This window comes from Strongylocentrotus purpuratus, unplaced genomic scaffold (assembly GCF_000002235.5).
Source record: "Strongylocentrotus purpuratus isolate Spur 01 unplaced genomic scaffold, Spur_5.0 spur5_scaffold_13, whole genome shotgun sequence".
In the NCBI taxonomy this organism is placed as follows: domain Eukaryota; kingdom Metazoa; phylum Echinodermata; class Echinoidea; order Camarodonta; family Strongylocentrotidae; genus Strongylocentrotus; species Strongylocentrotus purpuratus.
In genome coordinates this window covers 35254329-35274938 of record NW_022145598.1, presented here as the reverse complement: position 1 = coordinate 35274938, position 20610 = coordinate 35254329, and the positions used below count along the sequence as shown (strand labels likewise).

General features: G+C 38.8%; 1 protein-coding gene across 1 annotated transcript; it reads left to right on the top strand.

Annotated features, from left to right (window-relative positions):
* The first annotated feature begins 12505 nt into the window (after positions 1-12505).
* LOC577596 (ribonucleoside-diphosphate reductase subunit M2) lies at positions 12506-20405 on the top strand. Its single transcript, XM_775017.5, has 9 exons — positions 12506-12749; positions 13244-13297; positions 13910-13963; positions 14402-14449; positions 16179-16418; positions 17072-17205; positions 17993-18221; positions 19313-19531; positions 20137-20405. Exons 1-9 carry the CDS (start codon positions 12657-12659, stop codon positions 20302-20304), a joined length of 1239 nt encoding a protein of 412 aa, XP_780110.1. The 5' UTR covers positions 12506-12656; the 3' UTR covers positions 20305-20405.
* Positions 20406-20610: the final 205 nt, after the last annotated feature.

Here is a 20610-nt window from a genome sequence, read left to right as displayed (position 1 = left end):
TTCATTACGCCTCATATTTCTTGAAATCAAAAAATGAATTCTTGACATCAAGAATTACTATTGCTTTACGACAGAAAATCATTTCTTGATATCAAGAAATAGGAATAAATGTTTTAACGGCTTGCCATAAATACACAGCAATACGCAAGCCAAATACGCAAAGGCGTGACTGAGGCATTAGGTTATGAAAGTCCATTTGTATTGCACACGAGGCGTCGCTCGCTGGCGTATGATTGCGTCACTGACTAGCACTGTGTTTGGTGCGTCATGTAATATCAAAATCATCAAACTTGCAAAAGGAACATGGAGCTGCATTCATAACGCAGGTAGCAATTCCCTTCGTCTGCTTGATTGACGTAGAGGAACGCAATTGAAAAGACCCATTATATGCAACAGACACAGCAGGTCGAGATATCTTATGTTTTGTTTATTTTGCTTGACTGCTCAGAAAGTATTGTACGTTTGTAAGTAAGTAAGTAACCAGTGGACCTACGGATTTCAGTCCTCTCTGAGGGACTTGCTAAAGAGGATCAATACATAATAACAAAGGGTACTATAGCAAGTTGACTTGACTTCGAACCTGGGACCTCTTGCATGGTAATACGAGACTACTGCTCTACCACTGAGCCAACGCACCTACTCGTTGTACACAAGACGTCATTTGCTTGACGTATAACTGCGTTAGCAACTGGCGTGGTATTTCATGCACCATGACTGTGAGTGTGACATCGTACAAAAAGTTAATTGAAAATGAAACGTAAACGCAAACGTTGCGCCGAATTACTTGCGTATACACGGATTACCTGCATAGCCTTGATTGACTTAGGTAATGACGCAGTGGTGTTGCGAATCAAGGGCAAAGGGAAGAGCATGTCAAGATATCATAAACCTGGGGGTGTTTCACAAAGACTAAGATCGACTTTAAGTTGGACTTCACTATGGCAGGCCATTCATGCCACTGGTTGCTCTCATCGTTATGATCTTTAGATAATGTTTTTTCCTTCAAAAATGAATCATCAAAAAATGTAAATTCTGTAGATTTGTGGCCATGATTTGTACGTCCCTTGAGAGACCAATGCCAATAAATGGTGAGAGCAAACAGTGGCATGAGCAGCCTGCCATAGTTAAGTCCAACTTGAAGTCGATCTTAGTCTTCGTGAAACACCCCCCTGTTTGCACACTAGGCGTTATCGATGTTGTCTGACGCAACGACTGATGCGGTCTTTGGCGCGCCTCTTAGAGATGACGTACATAAAACAAAGGCAATTGCATTGTGCTAATACTGGTTAGAATTACTAAAGTACGTCATTCATCGTTTCAAAATGTAATGGTCGATTAGCGCAGATAATTAGGCAGTCGAAGTATAGTCGAAGCAGAATGGTGATGTAGTGTTTTAAGTTGGCTTATTCCTGTGTATTAAAGTATGACCCAATATCGAGCTCTGTTGATTAAAAAGTAAAAACTGGTATGGACGCGGCCTTGGATGGTGACACTAGGATGCCTGTCAGTATACCCTTGCTTGATGATGCCATCACAACACACCTGTAGATCAGAAACTGTAGATCAGAAACTGATGTATATGAGAGAGAGAGAGAGAGAGAGAGAGAGAGAGAGAGAGAGAGAGAGAGAGAGGGGGGGAGAGAGAGGAAGAGAGAGAGAGAGGGGGGGGTACAGGAGAGATGCCTGTCATTATACCCTAGCTGGATGATGCCATCATACAACACCTGTATAGATCAGAAACTGATGAATATGAGAGAGAAAGAGACAAAGAGAGAGAGGGTAGAGGGGGAGAGAGAGAGAGGAAGAGAGAAGAGAGAGAGAAAGAGAGAGTGAGAGAGAGAGAGAAGAGAAAGAGAGAGAGAGGGGGGAGAGAGAGAGGGGGGAGAGAGAGAGAGGAAGAGGGAGAGATATTGGCAGTCAGGCGAGAGAAGAAGGGCAGAGATAGAGAATCAGATGTTTGCATCACCTGTAGATCATAGACTGATGTATAGCAGAGAGAGAGAGAGAGAGAGAGAGAGAGAGAGAGAGAGTGAGAGGGGTAGAAAGAGAGAGGGGTAGAGATATTGGCAGTCAGTCGAGTGAAGAAGGGCAGGATAGAGAATCAGATGTTTGCATCATCGAGCGTGCAACCAAGGACGGAAGGAAAGGTCCATCAATCATGATCAGTTAGATCAATACACCTGCTTCGATCGGCGGGTTCGAGAGATGACAGAATGACTTGAAGATTGAGGAAAGCGAGAGAGAGATAGAGAGAGAGAAAAAGAGAAAGAGAGAGAGAGAGAAAGAAGAAGAAGAAGAAGAAGAAGAAGAAGAAGAAGAAGAGGAAGAGGAAGAAGAAGAAGAAGAAGAAGAAGAAGAAGAAGAAGAAGAAGAAAAAAAGAAGAAGGAGAAGGAGGAGAAAGAGGAGGGAGAAAGTGCGAATAGCCTTAAAACCTGTGGAGCGGATGTTAAGAAAAGGGAGAGAGAGAGAGAAAGAAATAGAGAGAGAAAGAGAAAGAGAGAGAGAGAGAGAGAGAGAGAGAGAGAGAGAGAGAGAGAACAGACGAAGAGGGGAAGAAGATGTGACCCTTATTTTCACATTGGACACTCATTCCCGTTTTTTCCGAATTATATCAGTCCTAAAAGATATAAAGTTAACCGTAATTTGAGGCTTTTTTTATGATATTGCACTTTTCTTAAATAAAAAGGACAATGAAGGCGGTCATTTTGAAAGATCGACTGTATGGTGCTCGGGCGCAGAATGTCGAAAGTCTCTTCAAATGAACCTAATTTACGTCTACATAACTGTGTGTCAAATTGTGTACTTTTATTAAAAGGTTCACAACTGATCGCTCATAAAATATGCCGCTACAATATGACTCATACAGACAATTTCGTTTGTTTGTGTATATAATGACCACCATAGTTCGTTGACTTTCCCTTCCTGTAAAAGCCTACGTTCGATTAAATATGGCGAAACTGATTTATTAATGAAATCGCTGACCTCTAAACGTCCATTGGACAGTGATGCGAGTGCAGGTGACATCATTTTTTGCTCGTCAATTACGAATGGTCTTCTTGACGTAGGGATATAGAAATGACTTTCTTAGGTTTATATTCAAGAGATTGATCTAGCCCAATCTTCTCTGCAATAAATACTTTCTTGTCGTTCATCATTCTGTCCATTTCATACCATTTTCTCAAGGAATATTATTACAAGACAATGCAATATACAATGCAAACAATCTTACGTACTCCATTATGTTCCGATAAATCAAAAGCGTCGGTGGAGATGTACACAGGGGCGTCGTCAAAGGGGGTGCGACACTCCCCCCCCCCCCCCCCCACCTGTCAGGATATTGTCGGTAAAATTGCGCTGCCGTCGGGAAAAAAGAGAAAAGGGGGAGGGGAAAAAAGAGAGGGAAAAGGAGAGAGGAAAAGGGAAAGAAAAGAAAAAAGGAAAAGAAAGGGAAGAAGGGAAAAGAAGGAAAGAGAGGAGAAGAAAGAAAGAGAAAAAAGAAAAAGAGGGAGGAGAGGAAAAAAGGGAAAAGAAAGAAAAGAAAGAAAGAAAAGGAAAAAAAGAGTAAAAGGGAAACAAAAGAAACAGGGGATGAAAGAGAGGAGAGAGAGGGGAGGTAAGAGTCTGAGAGAGGAGGAGTGGGAGTAAAAGAGAGAAGGGGGTTGTTGGGTGGAGTCGTCTCGTCGAGGGAGCAAGAAAGACACGGGTAAATATGTTGCTGTGTCTGGTCAGCTGTGTCGGTATTCTTGCTCGATCCTCGTGTACTATATCAATGCAGAAGTTTGTGAGATGTATATTGTCGGTCGGCCGACAAGTTTTTTTCCCCGTCGAACTGTGACTTCTTATCTGCTGTGACGACTTGAGAGTGACTTCAACTACAATACTTGAATTTTCACGATGTCTCACTTTACTTTAGTTAATTATGTCATTTGTAGTTTAAGGGGCCTATCCAGGCACGTAGCCACGGGGGGGGGGGGCACGGGGACACATGCCCCAATTTTTTTTTTCCAAGATTGGTTGAACTTTTTTAGACCCCCCTTTTTTTTTTACCTCGATCGATTACATGTATGTGCCCCCCCCCCCCCCAAACATCAAACTCTGGCTACGTGCCTGGGCCTATCCACACCAAGCTCTGCTTTTCCATAGGCTCCGCCACTATATTTCTTAAGTTCAACTTAATGGACAATATGCTGAATAGTGTGTACCGGTATTGTATGTACATGTATATTATAATCATTTTCAATATGTTGTTACACTCTTTGTAAAATGAGATATTGTGGAAATCAATAAACTATCTATCTCTATAAAAAGAAACTCGTGAAAGGGAAATAGAAGGTCATCGTGGGCTGGAGAGACATCTTTCTCTTTTTGTTTCCCCTTTTTTTTCCGGAGGGGTCTTGATTGTCACAGAATTTTCGGGTTGTGACCCCCCCCCCCCCCCCCCCCGAGAAAAAAAAATCAATGATCCGCCACATTATTGTGAATTCTCGAATCACACTGTTTTTGTTACTTAAGCTATGCATCTCGAGGGGCCTCTCTCTGTTAATCTCATATTTAAATACATCGAGAGCGAAAGGGAGCGTAAAGGAGCGAAAGAGAGAGGGAGAGAGAGGGAGGGAGAGAGGGAGAGAGAGAGAGAGAGAGAGGGAGAGAGAGAGAGGGAGAGAGAGAGGGAGGGAGAGAGAGATGGAGACTTTTAGTGAATTCCAAAACATGGTTAATCTCTAGTTCAGTCATTGTTTATTTTAATATAGGTTTAAAAGTTTAAGTGTAAAAGGGCGATTGTAATCTTAATATGTTTTAATAGTTTCTAAATATACTTGGTCTGAAGTTTCAGATTAAGACTTCACTGGAATAATTGTAGAAAACAAAACATGGTTCTCACCGGGTTCTCACCGGGTTGTCACCCCCGTTTGAAAGGGAGAGGGTCCGTCGATGTGTCAACTGGTCTAGCGCCCCTACAGTCCGTTTTCGCTGACATTATTTATAACGCAATATACAAAGCCAAAGCCAACTTCTGTGAATAAATAAAGTTGCGAGCCAGCCAAGTCTACCATCCTTTTGCTTTTATTCAAACAAAAATTGTGTTATGTTTTGTTTTGTTTTTGTTTTTAATTATAGCCCTACATGATTAGTAATGTGTTCAATCTCTTTTGCATTAATTGTTGTCTAAAAGGGTGATTGTGATCCGATGTCGTTCAAGGCCGGGTCTGATATTTTAATTCGGTTTGAAAATTAGATATGCAATATAATGTGCTAAAATATTCTGAATATACTCGGTCTCCTGTTTTGAACTAAGCCCACACTGCAAAAGTTATTAAAAAACTAATCAAGGTTCGCGCCCCGATCAATAAATTGCATGGACCGTTTAAAAGCGAAAGGGCCCGTCGTTTTGACAGCTGGTCTAGCGCCCCCTAATGTTCATATTTGCTGAAAATCAACTTCCTCGTGAACAAGTGAAGGTCAAAAGGATTCTTAATTTCGAATCCGAAACATAAAGGCCCGAATTCACAAAGCAAGGTTTGAGCTCAGACCAAGGTTTGAGCTCAAACCTCCTTTTGTTTCGCCAAACCTCCTTTTGTTCTTTACAAACCAGGTTTGTAAAAAACGCGTAAAACGCGTCATATGACGTACGAAAACCAAGGTTTGTCGCCAAACCTCCTTTGTGAATTCGGGCCAAAATGTCTCACTTCAAAGAGCTCATAATAAACAGGAAATTAAAGGGGAAGTCCACCCTGAAATCAAGTTAGTTTTAATAGGAGTAGAAAAATGAGAGAAACAATTAAGTCAGTGAAAGTTTGAGCAAATTCCGATTAAAAATAAGGAAGTTAGGATTTTTGAAGTTGTGATCAATCAAACACAAATTGGCAACTCTATGACGTATCATGCGAGCTCAACTTTCATTTGCTCAGTACTAAAAAAATCTAAATTTTCATTTTCCCTCAAGAAAAATTTCAACCATACATGCACCCTAAATATAATAATTGCAAATATGTTTCTATACCCCCCCTGCAAGGAACAAAATAATATATATTCCGTCATCAATAACGAAGAAAACATGATTTTATGGAATATTATGCACAAAGCAAATGAAGGAGAGCTCGTATAATAATTCACAGAGTTGCCAATTTGTATTTGATTGATCACAACTTCAATAATTCATAACTTTCTTATTTTCATTCAGAATTTGCTCAAACTTTCACTCACCTGATTTTCTTATTATTCTGCCTCTATCGAAACAAACTTATTTTGGGGTGGACTTTCCCTTTAAGTTTGTATGCATTGCCTCTTGACAACCTAAACAGTTTGCCCGAGGCTAGCCCGACATAGTAACACAATTACGCAGACTGGATTCCAAGTATTGTAGTTCATTCAATATAAGCAGGTTAATTGATAACCCGACAACAGGTCCTCACTCCCCATAAAAGAATCATCCATAAATTTGAATAGGGTCTATTAGTAGACCGGTCAGATTATTTTAACTTGTGCCCAGATTTATGCATATGCATTATTTTGTGAAGCGCCTTGATACGAATTATTTAATTCACCTGTAATAAGCATAAATGTATCTTAACCCATTGCTTACTGGAGCCTGGTGGTCCCTGTGTTAAGTCTATGTGAATTAGAGAATTCAGTAGTCAAAGGGCTAATAGTTGGAATTAAAACTGCATACTTTAGTTGTTGCTATATAAGACAAACATTATGGCTAATGTATGCAATTCGCATTCTGACTATTGAAATACAATTATTCGTTACAGGTGAATAAAATGATTCGGCTCAAGTTTAGATAAAACTTTAGATAGTTTACGAAAATGCCGGGCCTTTTGTTCATCATATGAGTATTTATTGCCGCTTGGACCGTACCGCAAAGGTTCACATTCAAAAGGCTCGTTATTACAAAACGATTTAATATGGGCTGCTGATAGATAGGGTTTTTATTCATTTTTCTAATTGTATGGAACTTTGGAATTATAAACCTATAGTTTAGTCACGCTGGGAGTCCCTCTTTATTTTCCGACTTACGAACCTTTGGAATAACCCCCAGATTAAAGACGGTTCTAAAATTTGAACCAAATATGTATCCTTTTTTTTTAACCGGTTGATGAATTCAGACACTAAGTTAACCCTTAATATGTTTGTATTGATTATATTTTTGTTACTATTTTTATTATTATTATTATTTGTATGTAGTTATTAGGGGCCTATTATATATTCACTATAATTATTATTGTATAACACTAACCCAAAAAACTGTACTACTACTACTACTACTACTACTACTACTTATATAAACTACTACTACTACTACTACTACTACTACTACTACTACTACTACTACTACTAAAATACTACTTCTACTACTACTACTACTACTACACTACTACTACTACTACTACTACTACTACTACTACTACTATCACCGCTACGTTATCATACTAGTTGTTATGGTCGTTGTTATGGTCGTTGTGTTGACTTGTTGTTGTTGTTGTTACCGTTAGATCTACCCGGAGAAAATTCAACTAAAATTCGATTTCAAAAAAATAAGTTGGAATGTTATTAGAGAGGATCTCTGGCCTGTTAACATATCGTTTAGCCTATAGGCCTGTATACGTTGTTGCCTATAAATATTAGCCTACATACAGTTTTTAGCTTCTGAGAACTTAATTGATCAGTAAAATTCTGAGGACATTTATAATTTTATATATCAATAATTAATGACACAATCATTTCATGAAAGACTAAGAGAAAATTATTCCAACTTTATAGGCAACGTATAACTTGTAGATCTGTAATTATAGTGCGCATAATTATGCATATAAGAACGTTACAGTCTCTGGGTAGAGAGCATTTTGAGTAAGCCTATAGGTGTATAGGTTAGGATACATCAGCATATTGTGTGTCCCTTTAAAGCGTAGAATCTCTTCTTCTATTATGTAATATCAACGAGGAAGTCGTAAACATTCCCGCCACTAGAATAAAACAAAAGAAAGCGCGCGAACTTGGCATTCTAACGTGACAAAGCACGATTTAATACGCCACGCCCCTGTGCAGGCGACGGAAGAACGAAGAATAGTTGACCTTTGTCCAGCATTCCTCAGTGGCAGAGGGCATGTATAATGTATGTACTACAGTAGGGCATATATATGCTTAGGCTGAACTTCTGAAGAAACTCGACTCATACAATAATGATAAATAGAACGACTTAACTTCGACATTTTCTATAGTAAGCAAGGTTCCTTAGATTTTTTTTTAAATAGTAGAAAAATATAGGCTGTCGTCTTTATTATGCCTATATACCAAGCAACACTTAGGCCCTACATGTATATAAAAAAAAAGGTTGAACCTTTAAATGGTTCTGTTTATTACCCACATCCTTTTTTTTTATTCAAGTCGTTGCTAAGATTATTTTTAAGATATGAATGTGTTAGCACAGAAAATAATCCTGAGCTTGAAGGATTGTTGAATATTCTTTAATTTTTAGCCTATGTTATGTTTCACTCAATCATTGAGTAATAATGTAAATATGACTTTGTATTGAAATTATGGAAATAAAAGCCTCCGTTAAAAGAGGGGGAAAAGGGGGGAAAGAAGGTTGAACCTTATAGGGCTCGTGAGCATTGGCCATTTTTTAGTTAGCTGAAGTTAATAGGATATTTTCGTGGGGTAACCTCACTATTTGTAAGGACCGCTATTCATAAGGACGGCTATTCATAACGCGTAACTTCCTATACGTGGAGGACCGCTATTCATAAAATGGAAAGTGGGTCAATATTCATAAAGGCATAAGGACCGTTATTCATAAGGACCGCTATTCATAACGTTCATAACACACACGTGGGATGAGGGTAGCTATTTATAATTCACATTGAGGGTCACGACTCATGAGGACCACTATTCATAACACGAAATGGGGGTCGCTAAACTCGCTATTCATAATACGGAATGAGGGTCGCTAAACTCGCTATTCATAATACGCATAATACTTCTCGTATTATGATTAGCGACCTTCTGAATAACGACCCCAATTTTGTATTATGAATAGTGACCCTCTAATTCGACTATGAATAGCAGCTGTTCTTATGAATAGCGGTCTTTGTGAATAGCGGTCCTTATGAATAGCGAGCGGACCCCATTTTCGTAATGTAACCAAAATAATGTATATCAGTGCCTCAATACGAATTACAATGTATTTCATACACCTGTTGCGAATAATGGTACTTCAATAGTCAGAATGTTAATGGCATATATTATACGTGTTGTAAGGTAGGGCAAGCCATAACCTTTGTCCTATTTCAAGCAACAATAATATGCAATTCGCATCCTGACTATTGGAATATTATTATTCACAGCAGGTGAATGAAATAATTCGTATATCGAGACGCTTCACAAACTGACAAAGTTATTAATGTATGCATACATTTTGGTTGCAATACGAAAATTCAGTGCCTATTTTCATTTTAGCCAGGTTGGAATAAGTAGTCAACACTATAACATCGCTAATGGTTGTCTACATGCATAGTACATAATATAAAACTATCACAAAAATCCATTAATGTGTATAGCCATGTACAATTTTCCAAATATTATATTCGAACCTTTTTGGATCAGCCTAGTCATAAGTGATTTTTTTTCTTCTGCTCACTTCCACATTAAACAGGCTATCTATATTATACGTGTATCTGTTCAGTATTAAATGTTATGTTATGTTTGTGTACCTTCTCACTCCTGCATGCATGGGCCCGTTCCTCAAAGCCTTTTTTCAATGACAAATGACACAAATCAGTGACAAATCTGCTGATAACCAATCAGAAGCAAGGATTTCAGTAGCTTATAACAAAACCTGTCATTTTTCACTGATGACAAGTTTTGTGAAACGCCCCCAGTTGTTCTCATGCTGCCGAGTAAAATGAAATGAGATTTCATCGGGGTTCAGTAGTTCATTTCTGTGCCAAAGTAGATCACATAGAGCACTTGCGTGTATTACAGGCTATTCATAAACCCGGATCAATGAACTAGGCAGGCTATACGGTAATCGATATCCGTTGGTGGTAGTGATGTAACAAAATTTCACCCTTCATTAATATTATTTAGATAGAAATTTTATATGTAATGCTTAAAATACTGGATCAGGGAAGGGTGCGGGGTTGGGGGGGGGGGGATCTCGGGTGCACGTCGACCGGTTTACTAACATATTCAAAGTCGGGATGTTTATTCCTGCATGGGGACCAATTATAGTGACGAGGTATTCCATTAACCTGTAATTAATTAATGAATACAATATTTGGAATCCAGTCTGCATACATTTTATTGCTATGTCTGGAATTAAAGCCTGCATGCAGGCTGTGAATGCATAACATTTGAATATGCTAGTAAACCGATCCATTGCTCCCCTCGGAATATTATTGTGCACACGAACGGTTTCTCTGAAGCCCCTCCTCCTCGGCTCCTCCTCCTCATACGCCATATTGGCATCATCACCATCTACTCTTTGAACTCCTATATTGATAGCTACACGGGAAAATCGTGGCATACTGTAGTAGGCTTATATTATTAAAGCAAAGAAGATGAATTAAAAGTTTCTACTCTAATACTAATTCGTCTATAATTATGATGGTGCCCCCGCACCAGGCGACTTTGAATGTACTTCAGGAAATCAGTGATCTTTCTTAATTATATATATTATTGTTCTTCTGTGCTTTTTTTCCCCTTTTATTTTAGCTTGTCATGTTTTGTTTTTTAGCAGACTGCCGTAGTGCCCCCCCCCCCTTTCGAAAGGGAATTTGTCATCCTCGTGAATTACATCGTCTACAACGTACAGGCATTTGGCATGCCTAATCATCACCAGGCACGTAGCCAAAAAATTCCAAGATCGGTTGAACTTTTTAAGACCCATTTTTTTTTTTTTACCTCGATCGATTACATGTATGTGCCCCCCCCCCCCCCCCCCAAACATCAAACTCTGGCTACGGGCTTGATCATCACGATCATCCTCCTCCTCCTCCTCCACTCCAAACAGACTGATTGATTGATTGATTGATTTTTATTCGACAAGCTTCCAACATACAACAATATACAATAATAACAGATCAAAATTAAATCAGCTTGAACAGGATAACCCACGAAAGCTCGAGAGCTTATTTCCAGTGGGGTCCCTTACAGACATGTATAACATTAATAAGTTAAAATAGTAATATTTACAGACAGATTCGAAAATTAAAAGAATTACTTATTAAAGATAATAATAATAATAATAATAATAACATTAAACTGATGATAGAAATGATAATAAGTACAAGAAGAAGAAGAAGAAGAAGAAGGAGAAGAAGAAAAAGAGGAGGAGGAAGAAGAGGAAAATAATAATGAATTTGTAGAATTTCTATAACGTATGAAAACATATATATGTATATACAAAATATAAAAAGTATGAACCGGCAGAAGAATACAAATTTCAATCATATAACATGTCATTCACTTCTCTTCTCTGACTGTCAAGTATTAGGTATTCCTTTAATTTCCTCTATAGACACAAATGATGTAGCTCAAAATTGTAGCTCAAATGATGTAGCTCAAATGATGTCGCTCAAATGATGAAGCTCATGTGATGTTATAATTTCCAAACTTCTAAAAGCTGAAAATTCCGTTAAAAGTTATATCACCATTTATCACCATTTCCCGCCAAATCTGTGTCTTACAACGTCGAAATGTGTCCATTCGGAACAAAGCAAAGACTCGAATCTTGCTTTTCAAGTCCCACTAAATGGATTAATTAACGATTTTCAAGACATTGGTACTAAATTATCTATGTCCCTCTGAACAGCCACGTCTTTAATTAACAGAAAGAAATGTATCATATCATAAATATAAATAAGGCTCATAATACATCGAACATGTCATAATGGCACAAAGACTCGGTTCTTCCCGGTCCCCCCAACGGCAAAACGAAAACAAACCAACGACACAGCTGGACGGACTGAATGAATGAATGTAATCAGCTGATATGCATTCAACGCATGCGTAGAATGTTCTTGCATAATTTTCTACCTCGCGACAACACGTATAAAGTAGACGCCCATTGTGTGTGCACTATAGTGTGCGAATCTTTCGCATTTTGAGTTACCCGCATTTCTGAAATGATAGTTGCTGATAGCAAAAATAGTTACATTTGTTACAATATTATGTAGTTTTAACAATTTATTTATTTTAATAAATGTATTCATTATTATTTAATTTGAAAATAGTTATTTATAAACCAAATTAATCTGTAATAGATTTCTTTTAATCGTTCAAACATTGATATTAGGTACTACACAAAATTGGACACGAATCTCTTTATTGTTGACCTGGAAAGAAAGGCGATACAGTGACCAATCACAGGGACATTAGGTGACCTCAGCGCATGCCTCAGCGTATGCCACGGTCCACCGGCCAATCAGAAGCATACTGTCTTATAAATATTCATATATTTTTCAGGGCGCTAAATTTGATCAGAAAATCTCGCGCTCTTTAGTATTCCTCGCTTCACCCCGCAACTGGTAGGACGTCCCTCAACCTCGCTCCTTCTCCCAACAACCAGTCCCTTCAGTTTTTAGTCAAAAGTTTTGAAGTTTACCTGATAATTTTAATATTCTTCACTAGTTTGTCTAAATCTGCTATCATCATGCTTTCTGCTCACTCTCCAAACACCACCAACAACATGAAGAACTTGACCACAAAGATGCAAAATTCTGCGATTGACGACAAAGAAAATGAGGTAAGTTGACGTGGCGAATGCTTTTCTTTCCAAAGTCTAGGCCCCTACAGTTGATTTTTTCTTACTTTTTAAAGATTTGTGTAGGCCTATATAATAGATTTCAACTAGTATAGACCACTGCGATTTTCATACCTCGAAATTCACGCCCTGACCGCCCAACTTTGCATGCAAGTTGGTCCAATTCTAATCAAATTCAAAATCACCTTCCTAAAAGTAAAACTTGTCTAAATTGATAGATTTGTGTCGATATAAAGTGTATCATGCCTAATTGTTTTAAAATATGGATGGTTTCGTTTAATCAAATGGTAAAAATATCGAATTGTCAACAGTGACAATTGTTCATGTTTGTCGTGGCATTATGATTATTTAGGGCTAGGCTAATCAAACGATAAATTTTCCCGCGTTTGGAAAATCTGCTGACGGAAGTCGACGCGACGGCCCGAGTCTAAATTTGTCAATCATGATTCATATCTTGTCTTTTCTTTTCTCGACAGGATGTGTTCACCAAGAAAACACTCAAGCCAAGAGCTATCCTCGGAGAAGTCCAGGTAAGAAGCTTTCCAAACTCCAAAGCCTGAAACTTGTCTTCCAAATGCAATTTCTATTGTCCTTTGTTTCTCGACGTTACATCATCTGTTGCATTGTGCGTACAGCGTTGATGCTTACGCAAGTCAACGGCTGGCCCGACCGTTGGGGGTCTTACACAAGCCAACTGACCCAACGGATTTCCGCGCGCTCGTTGACGTTGTGACATAACAATTTTTGTTTGTCTTTCGGTTTTCTTTGTTCTTTCTTTCCTTTTATTCCTGAATGGTTCCATGTATTATTTTGTAGGCTATTTGATTTCGAAGTCAAATTTTTATGGAGAACAACTTTTTGCCTCGTGATTAATCAGAAGAAAAATATTCTGATTCAATCAATGGTGAATCATGGAACAGATTCTCTAACTAGATCTAGGGTCTAGGCCTAGATCTAAATTTACTAAGTCACAAAGTCTGTATTTTTGTTTAACTACTTTTTCATTATTGGATGTGACACTCAAAAACTCATTTGCAATCACTTACCGGTAGACCTAGGCCCCTATTTTTTTCTTTTGTGCGTGTGTTTTACTTTTTCTTCGAATATTTTTAACATTTCAATACTTTTGATTTCTTCTCCAGAATTTACCACAAGAAGAAATTCCCTACTCGCAGAAGCTGAAGGAACATGCAAAGGTAACATTCCCCAAACTTTTTTTAACATTAGGCCTATATATTTTTAATGGTTAAAGTTAAAGGTTGGATAACATCTGTACAAATCTTAACACTTAATGCTTAAGGCTTTTAACTTTAAGTAGGGGGTCTAGTCTAGGGACTAGACTGAAGCATTAATTGAGCTATTTATTTTAAAACATTTGTTAACAATCAAATGTAAATTGGCAAGTTGCTACTCTGGCAAAATTTATGATCACATCTCCCATGTTACCTGAAATCCTTTTCTGTACCTAGACTAGTTAAAAAAAAATTTAAAAAATATTTGTGCTCCAAACAGACAGATCATATTCATAGACTAAATCTAAATGGCACAAAATAATTGCTACTTTGTGTGTTCTGAATCATATGAATTGTAATTTGTTCGATTGATTATATAATTTGATGTGTTTGTTTTTTCAGTCAAAGCTTGTCAAACCTGAGAACAGTGGAAAGAAAGTTGTGTCTTTTGTAAGTATAAGTTCTTTGTTTTTAGGGGGATGGGGGTGGGGACGTGCCATTGTCTTTGATGTGATAAACTGTTTTTTTTTAATATTTATCTACTATTAGGGTGTCTGAACGATTTTTCAAATTTCAATTTGGGATCGTTTTTCACCATTTTTGTTTGATATTTGAATAAAAAATGTTATCAGAATAATACATTTCAAATTTCAAGTCTCACCGATGTTTCTATCAAAAGTTACAGCCCCTCCAACACGCTGGTATATTCATATCATTTTGGTCAAAATCGTCGAAAAAGACGTCCACGCAGAGTGATGTTGTTTTGCTAAATTTAGCCAAACAGCTGTATCGCGCGATATGCAAGCGTATGCATATCGTACGCATGCTGCTAAGCCAATCCGCGACTTGCAGCTTGAGCTACGCTGTCTCCGCGACATGTGCGATTGACTAGTATGGTTGGCAATCGTCGCACAATAAACCCGGAAGTGAATGCACGTTATAGTCAATGGCAATATCGCGGAGACAACGCACGTTGTCTCCGCGATATTGCCATTGACTATAACGTGTATTCACTTCCGGGTTTATCGAGGGAATTTCCAACCATAATTTCAGTCACTATAATGTGTAATTGAATTTGGGGTTTCGTTCGTGCGCGGAGATGTTACGCGATGTAACCATGGTTTGGACTGAGCGGAGCGCACGCCCCCTAATTAGCTGATCCACCAAATAGCGAGAAGGGTATTTTTAAACTGTTATCAGTTGTGATCCCTGGGGGCTAGCGAAAATATAATCACATAGAATTGTTCCTTAGGACTGGGACTACTTATCGATCGGGGCGTCATATCTCAAAAGTGACAAACCTCAGAGTTAGCCAGGACACAATGTTTAAATTGCTGTTTTGACCAAGATATTTTTAGAATTTCGGGGGCTACGCCCCTTTGGAAATATTGGAATTCACCTGCTCTTTCATATGACACCTCATTCATTGATTATCACCTTCAGGATCACAACTGATAAAGGTTTGAATCTCGATTTGAAAAAAAAAATTGACTTTTTTTGCATGGTCGCGCAATGCACGTAGGCTGCATAGGGATGCGTGTAATCTCTATGGGAAGAATTTTAGCACACAACATCGGGTGCGCGATCAGACACCCTACTACTATTCTGCTATAAGTTTCATAAAATTTATATGATTTTTATCAACAAGGTCAGAGGTCAACTTATACTCGTTTCATTTTCTTGTATCCATATTAAACAGGGATCAATTTTTATCCACCCTAAAAACAGTTATTGAGTTTCTGACAATTGCGGTTCAAGGTTTCTGGGTGTAAAATATCGATTCAGTATTGCCTTCAGAGGTTTAGATGGCAATACTTCAACATAAATTTGCCAACGTAAATTTGCCAAAAAGCAGAAATATATGCCCAAATGTTCAATGTTGGAAGTGCATTTGCGATATCTATCCAGGCCGGATCGATATAATTTACCAAATCTATCAATTAGTGGGCGGTTTCCTGGCAAAATTTGTATCGCGTATTAGTTAAAACATTCTTTCACATGATTGGTAATAGGAGCTTTCATTTCATTTTTTGAGAGGGGGGCATTTCCAAAACTGGTCTATAGTACTATACCTTTCAGAACAAGGCTAAAATAACTGGCTTTTCTGTGATATTTCATATGTTTGTCCTTGGTGGTAAATAATTAATTTTCTTTCATTTTCCTCCCATCAAAATTCCAGAACAAAGAGGATGAGCCTCTTCTGCGGGAGAACGCTCGTCGCTTCGTCATCTTCCCCATCCAGTACCACGACATCTGGCAGTTCTACAAGAAGGCCGAGGCTTCCTTCTGGACCGCTGAGGAGGTTGACCTGTCCAAGGACCTTGACCACTGGGCCAATCTTAAGGACGAAGAGAGACACTTCATCTCGCATGTTCTTGCTTTCTTTGCAGCCAGCGATGGCATCGTCAATGAGAACTTGGTAAGTGAGGGTCATTTCTAATGTCCTTATCCTCTTGATGACTGGTCTTTTTCTTGACCTCGTCATTCATTCTAAATTGGTATGAATTTTACTGTTAAAGCCACACTGTCCTACTTTAGCTACTTGCTCCCTCTACATAGCAAACAATGCCTAATCGGTGACCATTGGTCCCCCATATCTTTTCCTATGTTAATTGGGAGTTGAGTTGATGAGATAGCCACCTGTCCAGTGGCCTTGCGGTGTGGTCTTATCCCTCCTATAAACTTTAAGGAAATCAAATATGCTAATTTAAGTATGTGACAACCAACAGTCTTTATAAGTGTAAGATGTAGAATTGTATCCTTGTTGTATATTCCAGAGACTTGATGCTTGGCGGCATCTCATACTCATTAACACATAATGATTTAATAAAGGCTCAATGGTAGATTTAGGATTTTTAACCTCAAATTTCGACAAGGTTAAAATTGCACAGTGCACTAATGTCGCAATTGATTGATTCAGGCCCTGGCGAGTTATTTTCAGACCATAGCCTTTTTATGCACAAGATAGCTCATTCTAGGTGATTTTCAGGCCCTCTGATCAATTCTAACTGGCATTCCTGGTTGATAGTGATGTCTTTCTCAACTTGTGTTTATTTTCTTCTAATTGTTCAGGTTGAGAGGTTCAGCCAAGAAGTCCAGGTAGCAGAAGCCAGGTGTTTCTATGGGTTCCAGATCGCCATTGAGAACATCCACTCAGAAATGTATTCACTACTCATCGATACATACATCAAAGATTCAGTCCAAAGGTAGGAATTATTCAGATCTATCGTAAAGCCACACTGTACTACTTGTACTTGTACATGCTCCCTCTATATAGAAAACTTCCCCAATCGTTGCCTGTATGAGATGGCCACCTGTCAGTGACCTTGCTGTGTGGTATAATCCCTTCTGGCTGAACTAGTACAGCCAGCCTTAAGGTAAAACGGACCTGCTTTTCTCATTATGACATAATTGGGTAATATTACTGAAGGTTAACTAAGAATCTCTTTTTGTAAATAAACCAGCTTTACGAAGAGATTATGTGATTAAGCTGAAATCAATCAGCTTCTGAAAGGAAGAGTAAATCTCACTTTAAAAAAACAAAGACTAATGGAATTGTTAGAAGTACAGTCAAGATCCTGTCTATCGCGACCGCCTAAGGGAAACACAAAGTGGTCTTTGTAGAAGGGTTCCTTTAGTAAATGTTTCAAGGAAAACAATTGTGGTCTTTGTAGACAAGTCTTCACTAAATCAGGTTTGACTGTATTTAAAGGGAGTGAGACTGCAGAGAACTTCAGTCTGTTTCGCTCACACTGACCGTGTAGAGATTAAGTCACTGACTACTGTCAGTCAAGTCCCTTCGTTAATGTGCAGTTGTCCAAAAGAAGAGATGGGATCAACCTGTATTTGCCAAGCTACACTCCCCTTTAAATATTATGTAGGCACAGTTTAAACAAGATTTTTAATTACATTTCATGAGAGAATTCCATTACATTATTCCTCTCGACCAAACCCCACATTCATGATTTCCTTTTCAAATTTTGTTCACTACAGGGACTTCCTGTTCAACGCAGTTGAGACGTTGCCATGCGTAACCAAGAAAGCACAGTGGGCTTTGAACTGGATCGGCAGTGACAGCGCTGACTTTGGGACGAGGATTGTCGCCTTTGCAGCAGTGGAGGGCATCTTCTTCTCAGGCTCTTTCGCCGCAATCTTCTGGCTCAAGAAGCGAGGACTCATGCCCGGTCTTACCTTCTCCAATGAACTCATCAGCAGAGACGAGGTAAATAAATATTCACTTTCAAGTTTCAGTTCAGTTTCTCTAATCTCAATACCAGGCCTGTTAGTTACCCTATTTAAATCTGTTTCCTGATTTATTTATTTTCCCCGATTTTTTTTTTCTTTCCAATTTTCCCTATCTTTCCTGAATTTCTGCAGATTGTTTTTTAAGGCTCACTATCTATCACCCCTGCAATACACAGGCATCATAAAGGTCACCTCTGCAGGCCTGATAATTACCAAATTTTTGTTTTGATTTTTCCCTTCCCAATTTACTTAGTCAAAAGGGGGGGGGGGGGGGGGTTGTTAAATGCCTTTTCTTTTTCCCCGAATCTTGTTTTCTGTTTTTTTACTCAAGGGGAGGGATGGTTGAGGGAATTTTTATGCCTCCGTTACGAAGTAGCCGGAGGCATTATGTTTTCGGGTTGTCCGTCCGTCCATACGTCCCGTTCTCGTGATCGCGTTATCTGAAGAACCGATCGATGGATTCCTGCCAAACTTTGGTCATGCATGTATCTTGCAGAGCTGATGAACTGATTAGATTTTGGGGTCACGAGGTCAAAGGTCACAGGGCTCATTATGTATGCAAAAACAGCTCGTGATCGCATTATCATTAGAACAGATTGATGGATTCCTGCCAAACTTAGGTCATGTATGTTACTTGCAGAGCAGATGAACTGATTAGATTTTGGGGTCATGAGGTCAAGGTCAAATGTCATGGGCTCATTATGTATGCCAAAATAGCTTGTGAACGCTTTCTCATTAGAACTGACAGATGGATTACTATTTAACTCGGGCCATCTTGCAGAGCCAATGAACTGAGTAGATTTTAGGGTCATGAGGTCAAAGATCAAAAGGTCATATGAGAAATTGCTTGTAACCACGATATTCTGAGAACCTGTTAATGGATAACGAAACTTGAATTTGAAAAATTTCTTCTGTTTTGGTTTGTAAACTTGCTCTATGACGGAGGCATCATTTTCGACTGCGCGCAGTCGAAGTTCCATCTAGTTTTTTTTTTTTTTTTTTTTTTTCTAGTGCTCACTATCATCCCTGCCTCTGTTCTAAGGTCTGTTTTCTCCCTTCTCTTTTCAGGGTCTTCACTGTGACTTCGCCTGTCTCATGTTTAAGCATCTCAACAACAAACCAGACGAGGAGCACGTCCAGGGGATCATCAAGGAGGCTGTGGCCATCGAGCAGGAGTTCCTCACGGACGCTCTACCATGCTCTCTCATCGGCATGAATGCTGTACTCATGAAGAGGTACATCGAGTTTGTCGCAGACAGGTTGCTGGTCGAGCTCGGATGTGGCAAGGTGAGATTTTGTGGTTTTTCATGTATTGAGAGCCAGCCAGCCAGGGGGACATTACTTCTGTATTTAATTATATAATGTCCTTCACTCAAAGTATATCCTCCCGAATACTTTTAAAGATAAAGTTGGGTTCTGGTCATGTGATGGCATAGTGAAAGAAACGGTGTGGAATCGATCAGAAAAGGTTGATCATCTAGCATATTATTGGTGTGTTACTGCAAGGTTCTGGAATCATCAAAATCATAATAAATTTGACCGAGTCTTGGTAAAGTAACAAGCACTGTACACAGAAAGATGTATATGAGACTACACAAACATGTGGCATAAATCGTTTCTTTGAAAAAGCCCAGAGCAAGTTAAGTTGTGTACATGTAAATGTCAGGTGAGGCTTCGTTGAAATTGCTCTATTCTAATTGTGATGGTCTAATTCTAACGTAACAACCTAATCAGAGAAACATGGTAATCGCCATCCCCCCCCCCCCCCCCGACCCCTTCTCGAAAAGAAATGTCAATACCATTACCATGCCATTGCAACTATAAGATAACTCCAAGTACAATTTTCTCACTGACTTATTAATGTTCCGACGTTTGATTCTTTATTTGTACAGATCTGGAAGGTAGAGAACCCATTTGACTTCATGGAAAACATCTCATTGGAAGGAAAGACAAACTTCTTTGAGAAGAGGGTTGGTGAATACCAGAAGATGGGCGTCATGAGCTCAACAAACTCATCAACGAAGAAACAACATACCTTCAGCTTGGAAGAAGACTTCTAAAGAGATCATCCAGAGCTTAATCCAGACACTGAAAGAGATCATCCAGAGCTTAATCCGGACACTGAAAGCGGACACTTCTCAATCGCTTGGTTTGAAGGCATTATCACTGAGCAACGACTCAATGCTTTAGCTCAGCTGTTCACCCATTCAAATTGGCCATGTTCTAGACTGGTTGGTTGGTAGCCAAGAAGCGAGTTCGGGATTTCCCATTCTAGGATTTAAAATGGTTACGACTCATCTAGAGCAGGGAGATGTTATAAACTACTCTGTATTTGATTTTAATTGGGATTCTGTCGGTTCACAATA

Excerpts from the sequence above, each read along its gene's own strand:
- LOC577596 (XM_775017.5), top strand. The coding sequence starts at position 12,657 with ATGCTTTCTGCTCACTCTCCAAACACCACCAACAACATGAAGAACTTG. Across the intron at positions 12,750-13,243 it reads TTGACGACAAAGAAAATGAG|GATGTGTTCACCAAGAAAAC; the intron begins GTAAGTTGACGT and ends TTTTCTCGACAG. Across the intron at positions 16,419-17,071 it reads GCATCGTCAATGAGAACTTG|GTTGAGAGGTTCAGCCAAGA; the intron begins GTAAGTGAGGGT and ends CTAATTGTTCAG.